This window comes from Myotis brandtii, unplaced genomic scaffold (assembly GCF_000412655.1).
Source record: "Myotis brandtii unplaced genomic scaffold, ASM41265v1 scaffold154, whole genome shotgun sequence".
Taxonomy (NCBI): domain Eukaryota; kingdom Metazoa; phylum Chordata; class Mammalia; order Chiroptera; family Vespertilionidae; genus Myotis; species Myotis brandtii.
The window spans coordinates 8,320,789-8,337,338 of record NW_005355584.1 but is presented as its reverse complement, the minus strand read 5'-3'; the positions used below and the strand labels follow the sequence as shown (position 1 = coordinate 8,337,338).

Genomic DNA, 16,550 nt, shown 5'->3' with positions numbered 1-16,550 from the left:
CGAGGGTAACAGCTCTGTGTACAGAGCCCCAGGGACAAACTACAGCTCCACTGCTATGATATAAGTCAATGAAAGAGACATTCCTATAGATAAACTTTTAGAGATACCAGTCTGTAAATAAAGATATGCCTTTCTCTCCAAATGCTTGTATGTTGTGCCTAATACTGGTACACGTTTAGTTCACTCTTTGATACAGAATACAGCTATTCTGGGTTCATACTTTATGCATGATTTATTAGGGCTTAATTGCTCATTCATATGAAAATTTCAATCATATATATTTAGGGTATCTATTAAAAATATTCTTTGTGGAAATATTTTTAAATGGACTTATCTACATTTGTTATAAATATTAGTCTTTAAATTAAAGACAATCTAATATTAACTATTTATATCCCAATCTCGAGTTAGATGGGTTATCATTTTGAAAAATTGTTCATATTAGAAGACTGCCTTACTCAGTATTTTATCTAACTCAGTATTTTATCTAATATATCTGACAGGTATATTAAATGGTCTGTGAAATATAGATAACTTTAAAATGTCAATGATTGCACTGGACCGAAGAGCACTGGAAATAAAAAGTCTACCAGCAATAAGCAAATACTATTTTGTTGGATTCAGATTTATGTTTTATGTTTATATCACCCAATTATTGAAGATTATATTATCAATACATTTATATAGGATAAAGCATCAGATTTCTAGACTATTCTAACAAAACTGACTTTGCCCCCTCCCAGTATGACTTCCTACAGGATTCCTCAGGATTCACCAGAGTTACTGAGCTTTGTGTGAACAATTTCTTTCACAATGAGAAATAGATGTTAATAAACTCATATTCAATGAAACTAGACATTTGTTTTACCTTAATTCTTCAACCTACCTGATGGGAATGATGTAGGAAAAGAGGAGGAGGAACCGAAAAAGATTGCGGTACCATGGGCCTACAAAGCCTTGTAAGGTTACCATAACAACCGAGAGAGCAACCAACGCCAAAAACAGCGCTTTGGTCAGCTGATTGAGTTCAAGGTCCAACAAACCAACCTGAAAGAAAAACATGGAATTAAGACATAAACATAATGCTCCTAACATTACACATCTGAATACATGACAGTTCTGATATCCATAAATTTTCCTTTGCATTGGCCTATAGTATTGGGCGTTTGAGAAAGGCTTGAGAACCAGGCAGAGGGAGAAGGGATTCCTCAGGATGCCTAGTGGAGGCTGATTCCAATGCTGGCTCTGCCACCTGGCTGGCTAACCTTGGGCAAGCTGTAAAATGGGGTTATCACAGTGTCTTCCTCAGGTTTACACGAGACATGAACAGCTCCTGGTTAGAGGGTAAGCCTACATACATGTTATTACTAGTATACTCTAATTGTCATTATTATTAAAAACTTGGATTTGAATCTCTGCTTACTAATTGTGTGATCTCAGGGAATGTGCTCACACTCTTTAAGCCCCATTTTCCTTGTCTCTAAACTGGTGCTACCTATATACTACCTGGAGAAGCCCAGCATGGGGGCTTCTGGCATGGCCCTGTGCTCACTCATGCCATGTATGACTCGAACGGAAACTGAATTCGTACCAGGCTATCATCTATCTGCCAAGTGAGTTTCTCTTGAATCTGGTACAAATTTTGAAAGAGAATAATTAAAAAAGAAAACGATTGCCAAAACTTTTATAAAATAAATTAAATACTGTAATTCTCAATGGGCTAATTGTTAACTTGTTTTTATTTTGTAGTACTTTTTGAAATCCACAATTTTGGCCAATAAAAAGCTAGCCTTTCCTACATTTTATGTATTTAGTTTATATCTGTTTTGAATTAATATTTGCCACAAACTCTCATGAGAACATTAAACCTGTAGTTAGAGAGAAAACACAAAACTTTGTCAGAAAATCCATTAAGTGTAGCTGTGAAGAAAATTCATTACAAAAATAAATGGAAATGTCTACTATATTTTTTTGCTAAACTCTAAGGTCATGAAAAATGAGTAAACTGTGAGATTTTACCCACAAGAAACAGCCAATCTAGTAGGAAAAATAAGATGAACACCTGTAATAAATACTATAAAAAAGAGAATTACAAAATAGAAAGCTTTCTTCTCTAACCAAGCTTATAGATTCACTTCTTATCGCTCACAGCCAGCACTGCTGTTGGTTAGCACTCCATGGCCTTAAAAAAAAGGGTAGAAACAATGAAAATGACAACTGGGACCCGGATATGAAAGACGTTTGTCCACAGTATAGGTTCTACTACCACTGCATGGTCTGCAGGGAGGTCTGGGAGCAGCTGGAATCTCTGCAAGGTGGGTTTGGAGTATGCAGGCCCCGCCCCTGCAAGGACCCATCCTGCTGCAGGCCCCTCCCCCTCCAGATGCAGGAATAAAGCCCAAGGCCTGTGAAATGTGGTCTCATCTGGTCACTTAATATACAGACTCCTAATTCAGGAGGCGGAAGAAAACCTAGCTGCCAGTTCTATATGGAGTATCTATGGCATCTGCGTGTGACAGGAGACGAGGCCCTTCTCCCGTCAGTTTCCAAGCATCCAGCAGAAAAGCACACGGCTCCTTGGGTCACCTGCTCAGCACCTCCAGGCGCAGCTACAGAGCCACCAGGCCTGCCTTCTCCCTGGGACCAATGGCTGGAGGGACCTGCAGGCTCTGGGCTGGGGCTTCCCGCAGGGCTGCCATGGCTGTGCTTCCCTTGAGAACCAGGCAGCTGAGGACCTGCCTGATTTATCAGCTCCATTTAAAAAGCAGCACAACGAGGACAAATATCTTGCAATTTCCGCTCCTTCAACTACTACATAGTTTATGCTTGAATTATTGAGAAAAATAGGGTTTTGGATTAAAATGAAGAAAAATTAAGCCAGGGAAGTAGAGCATGTTTCAAAGCCCAGCTCCTTTAGCTGTGACAAAGGCGGCCTAAGTCTCAGGCTCGCTGAGGGTCAGATGAAGTCATTATTCATTCAGTCAGGGAAAAAAGACTCAATTACCTCAACCTAAAGATGCTATCAATGAATGCAAAGTGCATATTTTACTCTATTCATCCAAATCCCATTAAAAAGTGAAAGGAATGATTTAATCTGGCCTTCCAGAGTTGGTCTTTTTTGTAATAAAATAAAGAATCTCTGTCTTGCAAAATGTATATGCACTACCTCACACTTTCAAGAAGACTGGAAAAGCAGGGACAAAACAGTCAGGAATGGGCCAAAGTTTCCTCTGAAAGTGCACACACAGGATGAGAGTCTGAAAGCAGGCCACTGCAAGCCGACATGCAGAAACTCCAGCGTGAACACCTTTCTCATTGACGGGGCGTCAGTGTGTCCTCTTCCACCCGCCACCTTGGAGGGAAGCAGTAAGTTCCGCAGAGCAAAGCCCCGCTTCCCACTGGCAGGCTGTTCTGAACTGTGGCGATTCTTCCTGGCAAATAACTGTAACCAAGCTATAGCATATTGCGTGAGCTTGGCTTTTCTTGCCAATTCTAACAATGGTGAGAAGAAAAGATACATTTCAACTTATTTTTTTAAAAGTCCATTTTCAATTAATAGTTAATTTTTTATACTCCTCTAAAACACCTTTAAAAGTTTCTTCAACTCTAAAATGCAACCTGGACTCTTAGAAACTATTCAATATAAACTAGTTAACTTATAAAGTTATAGATTCTGTAAAAAAGGTGATGACTTGGGTTTTCATGTGACTCTGAAAAATTTCCTGGGACATGGAACAGACCAGATACCTTTTGCTCTGACTGCAAAGACTTTTCACCCATGAAATAAATTAATATCTCTTGAAGTAATTATGACTATGTAAGAAAAGGTAAATTAAGTACACTGGGAAGTAATTTTCAATATTTATTGTAACTTCCTATATTAGTAAAGCAAAATTTCTTCTACTTGTCATAATATTTATTTTATTTGAAACAACTGTGATAACAAAATTAAATACGCTACTGGAAATTTTAATCTCTAAGGGAAAATTTGTGCATAATGTCTAAGACACCACAATGGTTCTGCGAAGGGGCTGTTCTAGGATAATGAACACAATAATTGCCTGTATAATCTAAAATGCCGCTAATGGCAGCGATCACAAATCCACTTAGCTCCTCTTTAATTTATGTACCAAGTTTTAAACAGCTAATGGTGCTCAGGAAAATAATGGTTTATACCAACAATAAAGGGTAAATACGGTATTCTCCTGCTTAATCAAGTAAAGATCAGCCCGTTTTTTAATGCACGTGTGGACGAATGAGAACCCACCTTATCTCTATGACACAGCACCACTCCAATCCATCTTGGCGTTGAACCTCGTCCTGCTACCAAGTTCCTAAGAAATCAATGTGCACACCAAACCAGAACCAAGTCTCAGGTGATAAAAACTTCCCCAAACTCCTATCTAGAACAAAGGCATACATACCACTAGCTGCTGATCATATGGTATTAATATCACATACTTTTACCATTCTCTTAAAACTCACACTTATTTGTGACATGGAAATATTTTAGAATAGCAAAATAATAAGATGCAAAATGTCAAAAGGCCGATTGCAACTCTTGTAGAAAGGCAAATATTACTTTGTCTTATATTTTCCCTGTAAATACAATATAATTTGAAAAATAGAAAAGCCTCCAATCTCACAGTTAACTCACACAAGACGACCGCACACAGAAAGAAGGACAGCTTTATAATGAAAGACGACTGGGGAAAATAACACCGTTCCTAAGGCTGCTGTCTTTCAGCAGGTGAGCGTCTCAGCCAGCCCACTGGCTCCTGTTGTGCAGAATTTGGACTGTGACTCCAAGAGTGACATAGGGCTACGCTACGACCCAACTGAAATTCCTAATAAAAAGTTCACCCCTTTCAAATACCTTTGAAGCAAATCAGCCCTATATTTTCCACTTTTAGTAGAATCTTAAGAAACAACAAAATAATTTGCAGACCTTCATTTGTACTTCAAATGCCAAACAATTGAAACTCATACACTAAATCTAACTACTAAATCTTGTAGCAATCATTTTTTCCATTTTCCAGTTTAAATGAAAAGTATTCATTTTTTTAAAAAGTGATGCTACATGTCCTTTTTCGCTTCTTGAGTTTACTTATTTATTCCTTTTTGGATATGAACAACTAAGTGTCAAGTGCTGTGACACCTGCAGGCCGGCCCACGCGGTAGATGTGTCTGAGCTATTACCGTTTACCGCCTCAGTGATCTGCGAAATAAGAAGCATTTCTTTGAGCCATTCTAGTCTATTGGCTCAATAATCTGTGCTTTAAAAGCTCCCTAAGTAAATATCAGTATGACAATTCTTAATGTTACAATATATCACCTTAATTTTTTAAAACAGAAATCTATATTTACACAATAAACATTTTAAAGTCTATTTTGAAAGAATATTTCTTATCCTACATTTTTAATTACCAACAAATTTTGCCAGACTATTCTACATTCAACATTTAAGGTTTTTCCCTTGCTTACTACATAGTTATTACTTACAAAGTTTTCCTTAAACATTTAATTAACATTTTTAAGAAATGGAGTTGTTATATTTTTATATAAACAAAAGGTATTCCTGCAAGGCTTAGCGACTCAATAGGAAGTAAAACTACTTTCCATATCAATGTGAGAAACTTAAAGAGGAGACAGGAAACTCAAAGTAAAGCCCTGGGCTACTTTACACAAATGTGGAGCTGATCAACTCCAAGCTTATTTAGGACAATGACTATTGTCAGACCACTTGGTCAGCTGGTCTACAATAAACATGATGTCAAAGGGTGAAGTTACTCCCCAAATCCAAACATACTACTTGCTAAGTTTGAAGGGGGCTTCATGAATGCAGAATGAGGCTATCTTCTCAAACTGCTGACCTTCTAGATCATACTGGCCTTCGCATTTCCTACGACACATACCCACTCAATAGAATACTTCCCATAATTGTCAAAAATTCCATAAAATAGACATTTCTATGAAAATATGTCTACACACATACACACACCTCAGATCTGCTTTTACAAATGCAGGCTTACTTTATATGTCCATGAAGGGCAATCTGTCATGCCAGTTACTGTGACAGCCCCTCTGTCATGTTAGAACCTTTATTAAAGTGCAACCAATATATAAAAAGTCATCCAATTTAAAGCAATTTTTTTGTTTAGTAATTATTATTATTTCAAATATTCTCAACTGTGACACATCAAAGCCATATTTAAAACAAAGATAAGTATGCACAAATATATAAAACAGTCTGGAAACTATTTGGAAATTTAATTTGTATTCTATGTACACAAATTACATTAAAACCCAGCACTTAATATTAAGAAAATCCCACGATTTTCTAACATATAGTAGTCCTGATCTTATTTTATAAAAGTACACAGCTTACTTGAAAATCATAGATATAAAGGAGACCAAACCATACAAAATCATTATCATTCCAACACTACAGTGAATACAATTTGTGTACACTACTGTCATGTTTCATATTGGCATTTTGTTGCCATTGTTATAGTAACATTTCTTGGGGGGGTGGGGGGGGGAGCCAAGGCAAAGGTTTGGTATGCTGTGGCTTGGCCAGCAGAGGGCGCTCAAGTTTGATGCTTCTTTTTTCTGAATTCTGAAAATGTGCTTTTGGTGAAAGCAGAACTTAGATCTAATTCCACCAATTCAGTATAGTTAACACATGTTTTGTTTGTTTGTTTTTAAAGGAGTAACCCTAAGTATCTATTTTATCATGCAGAAGTCAAGACAGAACTTTTAGACTTTAATGTGGATTATGTATGGGGGGAATTCCCTGAATAAAAACTACTATCATATAAGGAAGCATATTTAAAGATATGACATCCAAAATAGTGTAGGCAGTCAGCACAGTTACACAGTGCTAATGCTCTTTGAAGACTTCTGAAGTTGATAAAACTGTAACAACAGCTTCTCTTAAAGGTTTCAAGATCTTGCATATACTATATATCTACCTTATTGTCTTAACAATGTAGGAAGCTATCCATTTTAAATGGTTTTGCCAAGACCACCCACTAATTTAAAATAATTACTTCACTAATCTAAGCTATCCACTGACACCAGAAACCTCAACATTCAACATCATTCATATAAGTGAAATTTGAAGCCAGACATTTGGATTTCAATGTAATCCAATTACATAAACAATTTATTTTGGTAACTTTATATTTATTTGAACAGATCTTGAGTCCTTACTACGTAAAATGCCCTTGCTACGGTGCATGGACAGAAGCACGCCTCTGCCCCAGTGCAGCCAGAGATCAGACTGCTTTGTGCTGCTCCAGACTCTGGGGACTCTCATAGCCACAGGACATGAAAAATAGCTTTTCCTAATAATTCCTCTAAGTGGTACTGATATTTTTAAAGAAAGGCTTTTATTAGGAGTCTTAACATTTTTAACAGATGCAGTAAGAAAGGGAAGACCATACTTCCTGTGAAATCGCTGGCGGACGGGCCGTGTCACCTCTCATTTCCTAGTCATTTCAGTGTCCACACAGCAGAGACTGCACTAGCGAGCACACTTTTCTTCTGGGAGGTACGTGCCTCTTTATTTTCTCCTGAATGTAGCAAGTCTCTTATTTTAAATATTGTGTGTGAGTGTTTTAGAAACACCCTTAAAATATTCATTTAATGAAAACAAAACCTATTACCGACTGGAAAACAATCTTGTATTTTTATGTACATTAATAATACTACTACTAAAATCTGGGGTCTGTTAGTACTTGTTAAGGAAATTACTAACTACACAGCCAGGGCGTTGAACGCCATCCACCCTGAATTCCAGGGCAGAGTGACTCCAGGGAATCCTCTGACTCTTTTCAAAGAGCTAAAAAAGTATTCCCTATCTTTTGTTATCTAGAAAGTGAGGTTCTGAAGGAATTATTCCTGTGAGTGACTTAGAACAGTTGCAGCACAGATGATGGGAGAGGCTGGGACATGGAAGAGGAACAGTCTCTCTCACAAAAAGCGAGTGTGTGGCCATCACCACCACAGGAGAGGCAGAGGACATGGCCGGAGCAGCCAGGCACTAGCTTGGCCCCTTTGCCCAGAGCCTCCTGGGACATGGCATAGAAACTGCTGTTTTTAACAGGGAAATTGCATGGAACAAGGGTACCACCTTTCCACCTGCTTAGTTAGTTCCCTCATAAAATTTTGGAAAAGGGAATGGCTAAGTTTTTATTAGTAAACCATTAATTTACAATATAACTTTAATTTCCAGCCCTAGATTCTTTTTGTAAGAGGTCATGATACAGATGAGTTTCTATAATAGTCAGAAATCTGTTTGGTGATTAATTTCAAAATGCCACCATCTAAATTCTAACTTTGGCATACCAACAAATATAAGGTATTTATTTAATGGTTTATGGAATTTACTCAGGGGTAGCTAACATTGTTTTTATGTAATAGATGCTAGAAAGTCTGGTTTTATTAAGGACTACTTGAGTCAAATATTAAGCATAGCATCATGAAGCCACTAATTCTAAGTCACAGTATCTTGGGGTGGGATGGTGACAATTAGCAGGAAAATTCCGCAACGCACAAATGCCCTGGTATGGTGGGTTTAGTTCCGCATGTTCTCACATCCCTGCAGGCCCCCCCCCCCCCTTCCTGGCTCTGCAAGCTGCACTGGACCCAGAAGCTGCCCTCACCCCCACCCGCTATGTGTCACAAAGGCTATGCTGGTGTGCAGTAATGTGTCACCATCTCTTGCAGCATTCCATGCCTTATTGAGTAAATATGTGGGAATTTATGGACCATTTAAGGTCTTCACCCCAATCTTCTGATATCTGGCACCTATCACTACATAAAACCACTCGATAGTGTTTTTAAATCAAGAGTCATTAGCTGACTTGACAAGATCTATTACTAAGATATTCACTGGAATCCACATTATAGTCACTAGTCACTGAAGTCGTGAAACTCCCTTGTAACGAAATGTACATTACCTATTTCTGATTATATTAGAAGCATGTGGACATTCATAAATGCTGACCAGGGTTTGGAACACCTCAGAATTAGTTATCTTGAACAAAGTGACATGGTCCTGTCCGTTTTGCTGTCCCACCCACATGTTAGCACAACCAGCTGCTGACCAAAGGTAATCACAATAAACATTTTAACGTTTAAGGCAGCTGAGCAGAATGGCAGAAAAGAGAATGAAGGAAACTTTGAATCAATGTTAGTGTTCAAAATCTATGGTTCTCATGATTTGCATGCTTTTGTTTTCAAACAAAACTGAAATTTAGCAGCTTTCCTGAAAAATTTAAATGGTAAGTGTAATAGGGTTGAATAAACTTTTCATCTTGCTTTTTATTATTAAAACTATCTATTAAGAGGTTTAATACTGATATCATGGCAAAGTGTAACACTATTTTAAACCATCTAAAATTTTTGTGTTACTTTATGTCTTCAAAGTCATTTTATGAACCATTTCATACTTAATGGCTTGTAAGCAATCCCAAGAGTTGGGAATTGCTTAAAAGTTGCACAGATTGACAGATAAAGTGAAAAGGTCTATATTAATTTCCAAATAAAGAAATGCGTGGCGTGGTATCTCCCGATGATTATACTCTGAAGTACCAATTAGAACGCATCAGAAACTAGAGCAAGTTGACACTCTGCAATAAAGCAAATCATTTCCAGTTGGAGGGGCAGAAAATGTTAATATGCAATGTTCAAGACTACAAGAATCTTTGTAAAAGGAAGTAGCTAATAAGGTTTAATGATGCATGTCAGGAAGCCACAGTATGTAGGGAAACACAGCTGGCTTCATTTTGTAAACTATTTGATATACACATCTTTCTAGTTCGCGATTATCAGCTGTGCCAGTGCCACAGGGGACAGTTTAGCCTCAAATCAGGGTATTCTTCTTGTTCTCTAAATTACAAGTAAAATACATTAATATGCTGCTATAGGCTAGTGCCCGACTAAAGCTGATCCGCTTACGAAATCGTCTGTAACATTGCGCAGAGACGACCTTCCAACCTAAATGGGCCACTGAGTGCTGGAACCCTTAAAACAAATCATAGAGCAGACAAAATACTTGGATTTAGTGAATTAATAACCTTCACAAACGGTCACCATCTTTCATACCATGTTTATTAAAACACAAATTAACTTAACATGCTTCTACTGAGAAGCCCCCAGCCAACCGTTTCCTTTTCTGGGGTACACACATGCAGGCACGAGGACCCCACTCCCAAGGCAGCATGCAAGCTGCTCATGTTGTCTCAGTGAGGAGAGACTGGATGTGCAGGTGACAGCAATTAGCAGCAGATGACAGAAGCACTGAATCTGCACCAGATGGCAGCTAAGGGTCATTGGAAGCTAGCAAACCTTCCACAAGGAAACCCTGTGTTAGGCAACTATCACACTCAAAAGCTCTTAGACACAAATTAATTATTCAGCCACCAGAAGACAACTGCTGGGTCACAACACTAATATCAAAATGCTGTTAAAGCACTTGGAGGGCACTTATTCCAAATGTAATTACACATGCTGGCTGAGAAAAGAAGCATGCCGCTGAATGGCACAAAGGTTGCCCTAAACTAAAAGAGCTAAAATTCTAGTAATTAGGGAACTGTCTTATGGCAAAATATACTCAACAGGTTATACCTCTGGATTAACGTTGTTCATCTGCCAGGAAAATGCTTCAGACAAACACAAATAAAGGCATAACGAATTCACTTTCATAAGATGATTCCCACAACAACAACTCACATAAAATGGCTTCAATTTTGGTTTAAATTGTTATAACTGATTCATTTCTGACCCCCTATGACCTAGGAACATCCACCCCAATGCCTTCATACTTTACAAAGTGCATCTGTATGACTTCTGTTACTGGACCTGTGTGTCGTGTTGCCACCACAGGGCCTGCCCTCCTAGTTTCTGCCTCCTGCTGCAGCCTAGCCTCCTGGCCCACGCAGCCCCACTAATGTGTCCTGGACAAGATCTATTTTCATTCCCACAACTAGACTGTGGGCTGCATTTCCCATTTCCCTCTCCCTCTGGCCCTGTGTTGACGACTCAGTGTGGGCTCACAGGCCACCTGGACCTTCCTGAGCTACGCTCACCACTCACACAGTAACTGCTCATTTAAATGCCTCTTGCTATCATTCTTGTTACTGGTGTGATAAAAACATAGATACTTCTCCTCCGATCTGGTTTCTACCTTTACTTTTTGTTCTCACCTACGTTCAAGTCTGAGCAAAGCCCTTGGGGAACCCATCCAGCTGCAGATGCAACCCCAATCCAGCTCCTCTGGTAAGTACAGATTTTTTGCACAGAAAGGGCTTTGCAGACAATTGCAGACGAAGGTTCAGATGCACACCTGTGTGTGGACAAGACTCAAGGATGGACTTTCAACACTGCTATGGGCCACTGGGTATCCACAGAGGGAAAATTGGGAATTGTCCCATCTTCACATCAAACACAAAACCCATCTTTGATTATGATAAAAAATGTTTATAGATGTTCAACTGAGGAAATCCCACATATTTTCATAGAGAGCTACTGGGAAAGGTAAATAATAAAACTTCTATAAGATAAGAGAGTACTGCCATGACCTAGGGGAGAGAAATATTTCTTAAATCAGAAAAAGAAAAGATAAACTGAATTATATTAGGCCTAAGAACTGCTATTCACCAAGACACATGAAGACAGTGAGAAGCCAGCAACAGAGTGTGGGAAGTAATACCCATGTACCACAAAGTGCTCATGTTAGGATCTACAAAGACTCCTACAGAACAGTAAGAAAAGGACTCACGGTCCAATGGGAAAATGGGCAACAGATACAAGCAGGCAGTGCTCAGACCAAGGCCCAGGCAGCCAATGACATGGGAAGGAATACTGACCCCATTGGTGGTCAGGAGGTGAAAACAGGAGGCACTACTCAGATGTTAATGCTCTTCAAACAACCAACACCACCAGTGTGGACAAGGTCACAGAGGAAGTTGAATTCTCTTATACCACTGGGAAGAGTGAACTCTGGGATGACATAAATGGATATAAACGTATCACATGACCCAGCATTTCCCTGCTGGGTACTCAGGTGACAGAAATGAGTGCCTGTATGACATTATACAGAGCAGGACAACCCCTAACAGCAAGAAGCTGGCAAGGACCCAGAGACCTGTCCACTGTAGAGTGAGTGCCTCACACAAGTGAGGTTGATCCACTTGATGGAACAGTGCACAGACGTGAAAATGAACAAAGTACCATGACCCGCAACAATATGAACAGCGTCACACATGCAGACTACTGCACAAAACAAGCCAAGTGCTAAAGAATACATATTATGTTAAGTGTATTTGTGTGAACTTCCTGACCTGCTATGGAGACAGTGGCTCCCTGCAGGTGGGCGGTCAAGGAGGGTTGTGGGGAGCTGGGAAAGCTGTGTTCTGACCAGGCAAGACCCCGAATTGTGCTTACTTTGTGATGACTGGCTGTGCTGTGCACTTTGTGTTAAGTGTGCAAATTCAGCAAAACATTTTAAAAATAAAAACATTATGTATTATTCTTGTTCTTAAGCAAAATTCAAGAACTGACCAAACGCTCCCAAGTTGAATGGGAGCATGGCTTAACTTACACTGTTCTGTGGCTCCGCATCCAGTGTTAGCACATGATATGAGGAGGAAGATTATTCTAGAGAAGTGGTTCTCAACCTTCTGGCTCTTTAAATACAGTTCCTCATGTTGTGACCCAACCATAAAATTATTTTTGTTGCTACTTCATAACTGTAATGTTGCTACTGTTATGAATCGTAATTAGATCAGTGGTTCTCAACCTTCTGGCCCTTTCAATACAGTTCCTCATGTTGTGACCCAACCATAAAATTATTTTCGTTGCTACTTCATAACTGTCATGTTGCTACTGTTATGAATCGTAATGTAAATATCTGATATGCAGGATGGTCTTAGGCGACCCCTGTGAAAGGGTCGTTCGACCGCCAAAGGGGTCGCGACCCACAGGTTGAGAAAAATTAAGTAGATATAAAACTGGATAAGAAGTCTTAAAAGCTGCTCAATAAAGGGCATTTCTGAAACTTCAGAAATGAGAAGCTGATTAAATAATATACACGATAATCTATGATTATAATAAAAAATGTTTATAGACGTTAAACTGAGGAAATCCTATACATTTTCATCTGTGACAACAACCTGTCAGCTGAGGGCGTCACCCGAGCTGCTCAAGTCCATAGGAGAGACCAGCAACGTAGAAGGTAGAAGCTCCCATGAGCCGTTCCACTGGGAGAGGTCAAGTACCCAGAAAAACACCTGCAGAGTGGCAGACGAATGTCACAAAGAAAAAGGTCTGGCAGCAGCTGCCTGCATGCAGCACACCCCTCACTGTTTCTGTTGGGTGTCTTCTGGGAGGGGGACTGAGAACAAAGTGAAGGTTGAATTTCACCCTCTAAATTTCTAAATTACTGGGATGTACTAAACCCAGAGGTTGTTCCTTTCATTTATGGATCCTGGAAGACTTTTGCTGACCCTTTAACCCAGTCCTACTCCAAGTCTAATAAAAATCCGTCCTGCTCTTGCCTGGCATTCTCCCTCACCCACCGGGTTCAAGACCAACCATTTCAACCTCTTTCCCACCAGCCCTTCACTACCCCCTGCATTCCTCTTCTCCCGCCATCATCTGTGTCTTCACTGTGCTAAACCACATGCAGGAAATCCATGTTCACCAAATGGGTGAAAGAGTATCACCTCAGCACCCAGGATCTTCTCTGGAGAAGCGAAGGACGAACTTACACTCAATCCATCAGTACGAAACATGACTTATGTGGAAGCTGATATCAAATGTTAGAAATACAAAAACCACTCTGCATTAATAACTCAACCTGCATACAACAACCAGGTTAACCAGGACGTTAGACAGACAGTGAACAGAAGCAGGCAGGACAACAGAATGGCCAACAAACCCCCATTGGATCCTGAAAATCTACTACTGTAGCATTAACAAAATTACAAAATGCACACGCCACACTTCTTGAACTACTTATGTTCATTTTAAGGGGGAAAATAATTAAACTGCTCTATTTACTCTTAAAACTTAGACACAGAATATCTTCCCTGAGCAACGCATGTCTCACTTTATAAAATTGTGTGTGATCGTGAGCCATCTTCCCTTAATGCTCTACCCTCAGTGTTCACTGGGAAACAACCTGTGTCTACAACCCTGTACATTATACAGCCTTAAAATGATTCAAATGTGCATTAAATGAACTAGTGCAAATAACATGGATACTTCAAAATGTCCAAGAACCCATTTTTTTTAGTTAAATTAGCAACCATTAATTATTTTTAAAATTGTTAGGATTCTTTACCCCAAAAACCGTAGTTTCAGAGTATATCTCAAATAAGGATTGAATAATAATTAAAAATTGTGAGGAAAGTCTGCAATTTGAATTCTTCTTAAATCTGGTATATATTCCACAGCAACCTGAGCTGACTGCTAACCAGCTCATTGCACCCCCACCCTCCTGAACTGAGGCTGCTGCAATGCCATCACATTTATCCAGAGTGAGGGCAAATGCATCATCTGAGAGTGAAATTAAACCTTGGGAGCAGTCATTTTTCTTTATATTGTTTGGAATTAAAAACGTATTAAATTGATCCATTATGAAAATTCTGTTCTCTATATTGTGTGTTTCAGACCATGTCTGTATCTTAAGGCTATGAAACAATTTTTGTAATTGTAATAAAAAAACAAATTATTGACTTTAACTTAAGAAAATTGTTGCTTGAATGACTAAATACCCAACCTAAACAAAATAAATCCTTCTCTAAATTGTTGCGTAGAGAAGTTGCTCATTTCCACAGGTTAATGAACTTTTATGTGGAAATGTTACATTTGTCTTTTTCTAGCTCTGATTTTTCTATGTGTATTTGGTGATGGAGGGAGTGTCCACAATGCAGCTGGGCAATTCCATGCTTCTAGGTAACAACATCAGTGATCAACATTACTGTAGGGAAGAACACTTTTGATTTCATATCAGTGCCAACAACAGTGTTCACAGAAGTCTAGCTGTGCAGCTTAGAAGATATGACTTAAATTCTGGGCCTAGCTTCCTAAATCTGTTCATTTGCTCTGAAGTCACTTAATTTGGAACATTAAAAAAAACCCAACTATCCTTATTGCCAGCAGAGCAAGTCACACCTAAGATAAATCATTACTTATTACAGATTTGGTATGTGCAAACATAAGGGAAGAGAAAGAAGAGAGCATGTCTGTGAGGAACGCCCCTGTTGATTATAATCTCTTTGATGACAGTGTTTTCTTCTGCTCCCTGAGCAGCAGAGGAGGCGAAAGGCACTGACACTCAGGCAGGTTCGCTGCGATTATGAGGCAGACTGAGAGGGCAGAGACACAGGGTCACTGGAGGGAGATGGTGTCCCCATGTGGAATGAACCCTAGGCACTTGCATCTGTCCAGAGCTTTCTGGAAAGACAAGGGTCCCTTGGCAAGCACACCTATTATGCTGACACAGTCATCTGAGACCACAGATGTGCAAAAAATAAAACACACTGTTTGCAGGTAAAATGTTATGCTCTGCACTCGAGATTCAGAGCTCTTTTGGTCATACTTTCTCCTAAATCAGTTAAAGGCAAATACTCATCTCAAGGCTCTTTTGGGGTGCTGATTTACATAGTTAATGTGTCTTTCATTGGTCTCTCAATGACTGACTCATCTGTTCACTAAATCAGCACTTACTGCACACCTAATGTGTTTGCCTTAACACTATAAGCTTTGGATGAAATCTACAAAATGAACAAACATGGTTTTAGCCCTCAAGAAGTGAAATAAAAATAAAATCACCAGAGAATAATTTGTTGAATGTGTCCACATCTTTCTATCTAAACACAGTACACACATATGTGCCTGAGCAGTGTGGTCCAGGCATCAAAGAGGGCACAGCCCAGGTGGGGAAAGGGGGACGGTGGAGCCATGCCCAGTGAGGAAGGAAACAGGCTAGGGTGGTCTGGCCCAGGTGCTGGAGCTCAGGAGGAAGGAGGTGCAGGCTGGTACGTGCAGGGATCGGTTGAGTAAAGACATTAAGGGTAATGGTAACCATGTTTCTCACTGTCAGGGAAGAGAATTACAACACGGAAAGACTACAAGACTAGAAGAAATGCTATGGATGTGAATTGGAACTGAAAGTGTGTCTGAACTCATGATGTCTAATACACATAAATATAAAATAAATATAGACCTAAAAGGTGTGTATGCATACCCATCCAATCACTCACCCATCCATCCATCCATTCCTTTCACTCACCAACCCCTCTGTCTATCTGTCTGTCCATCTATCCATCCATCCACCCACTCTCTCACACACCTATCCATTCCTTCCATTAATTTTTCCACCCATCCATCCATCCATCCATCCATCCATCCAACCATCACATCTGATCCATCCATTTATCATCCATCCACTTTTTATCCATTCACCCACCCATCTACCCCTCATCCATCCCATCCATCCACCCATCCACCCCCCCCCCCCCCCCCCCCCCCCCCCC

At 39.6% G+C, this 16,550-nt stretch overlaps 1 protein-coding gene across 4 annotated transcripts in view; it reads right to left on the bottom strand.

Annotated features, from left to right (window-relative positions):
- ATP9B (ATPase, class II, type 9B) overlaps positions 1–16,550 on the bottom strand; it is a 138,835-nt gene that overhangs the window by 48,680 nt on the left and 73,605 nt on the right. For all 4 annotated transcript variants that reach the window (XM_014535913.1, XM_014535914.1, XM_014535915.1 and 1 more), the window contains one exon: positions 887–1,047. In XM_014535913.1, the coding sequence (XP_014391399.1) occupies positions 887–1,047 (161 nt within the window). The remainder of the gene's footprint in view (positions 1–886; positions 1,048–16,550) is intronic.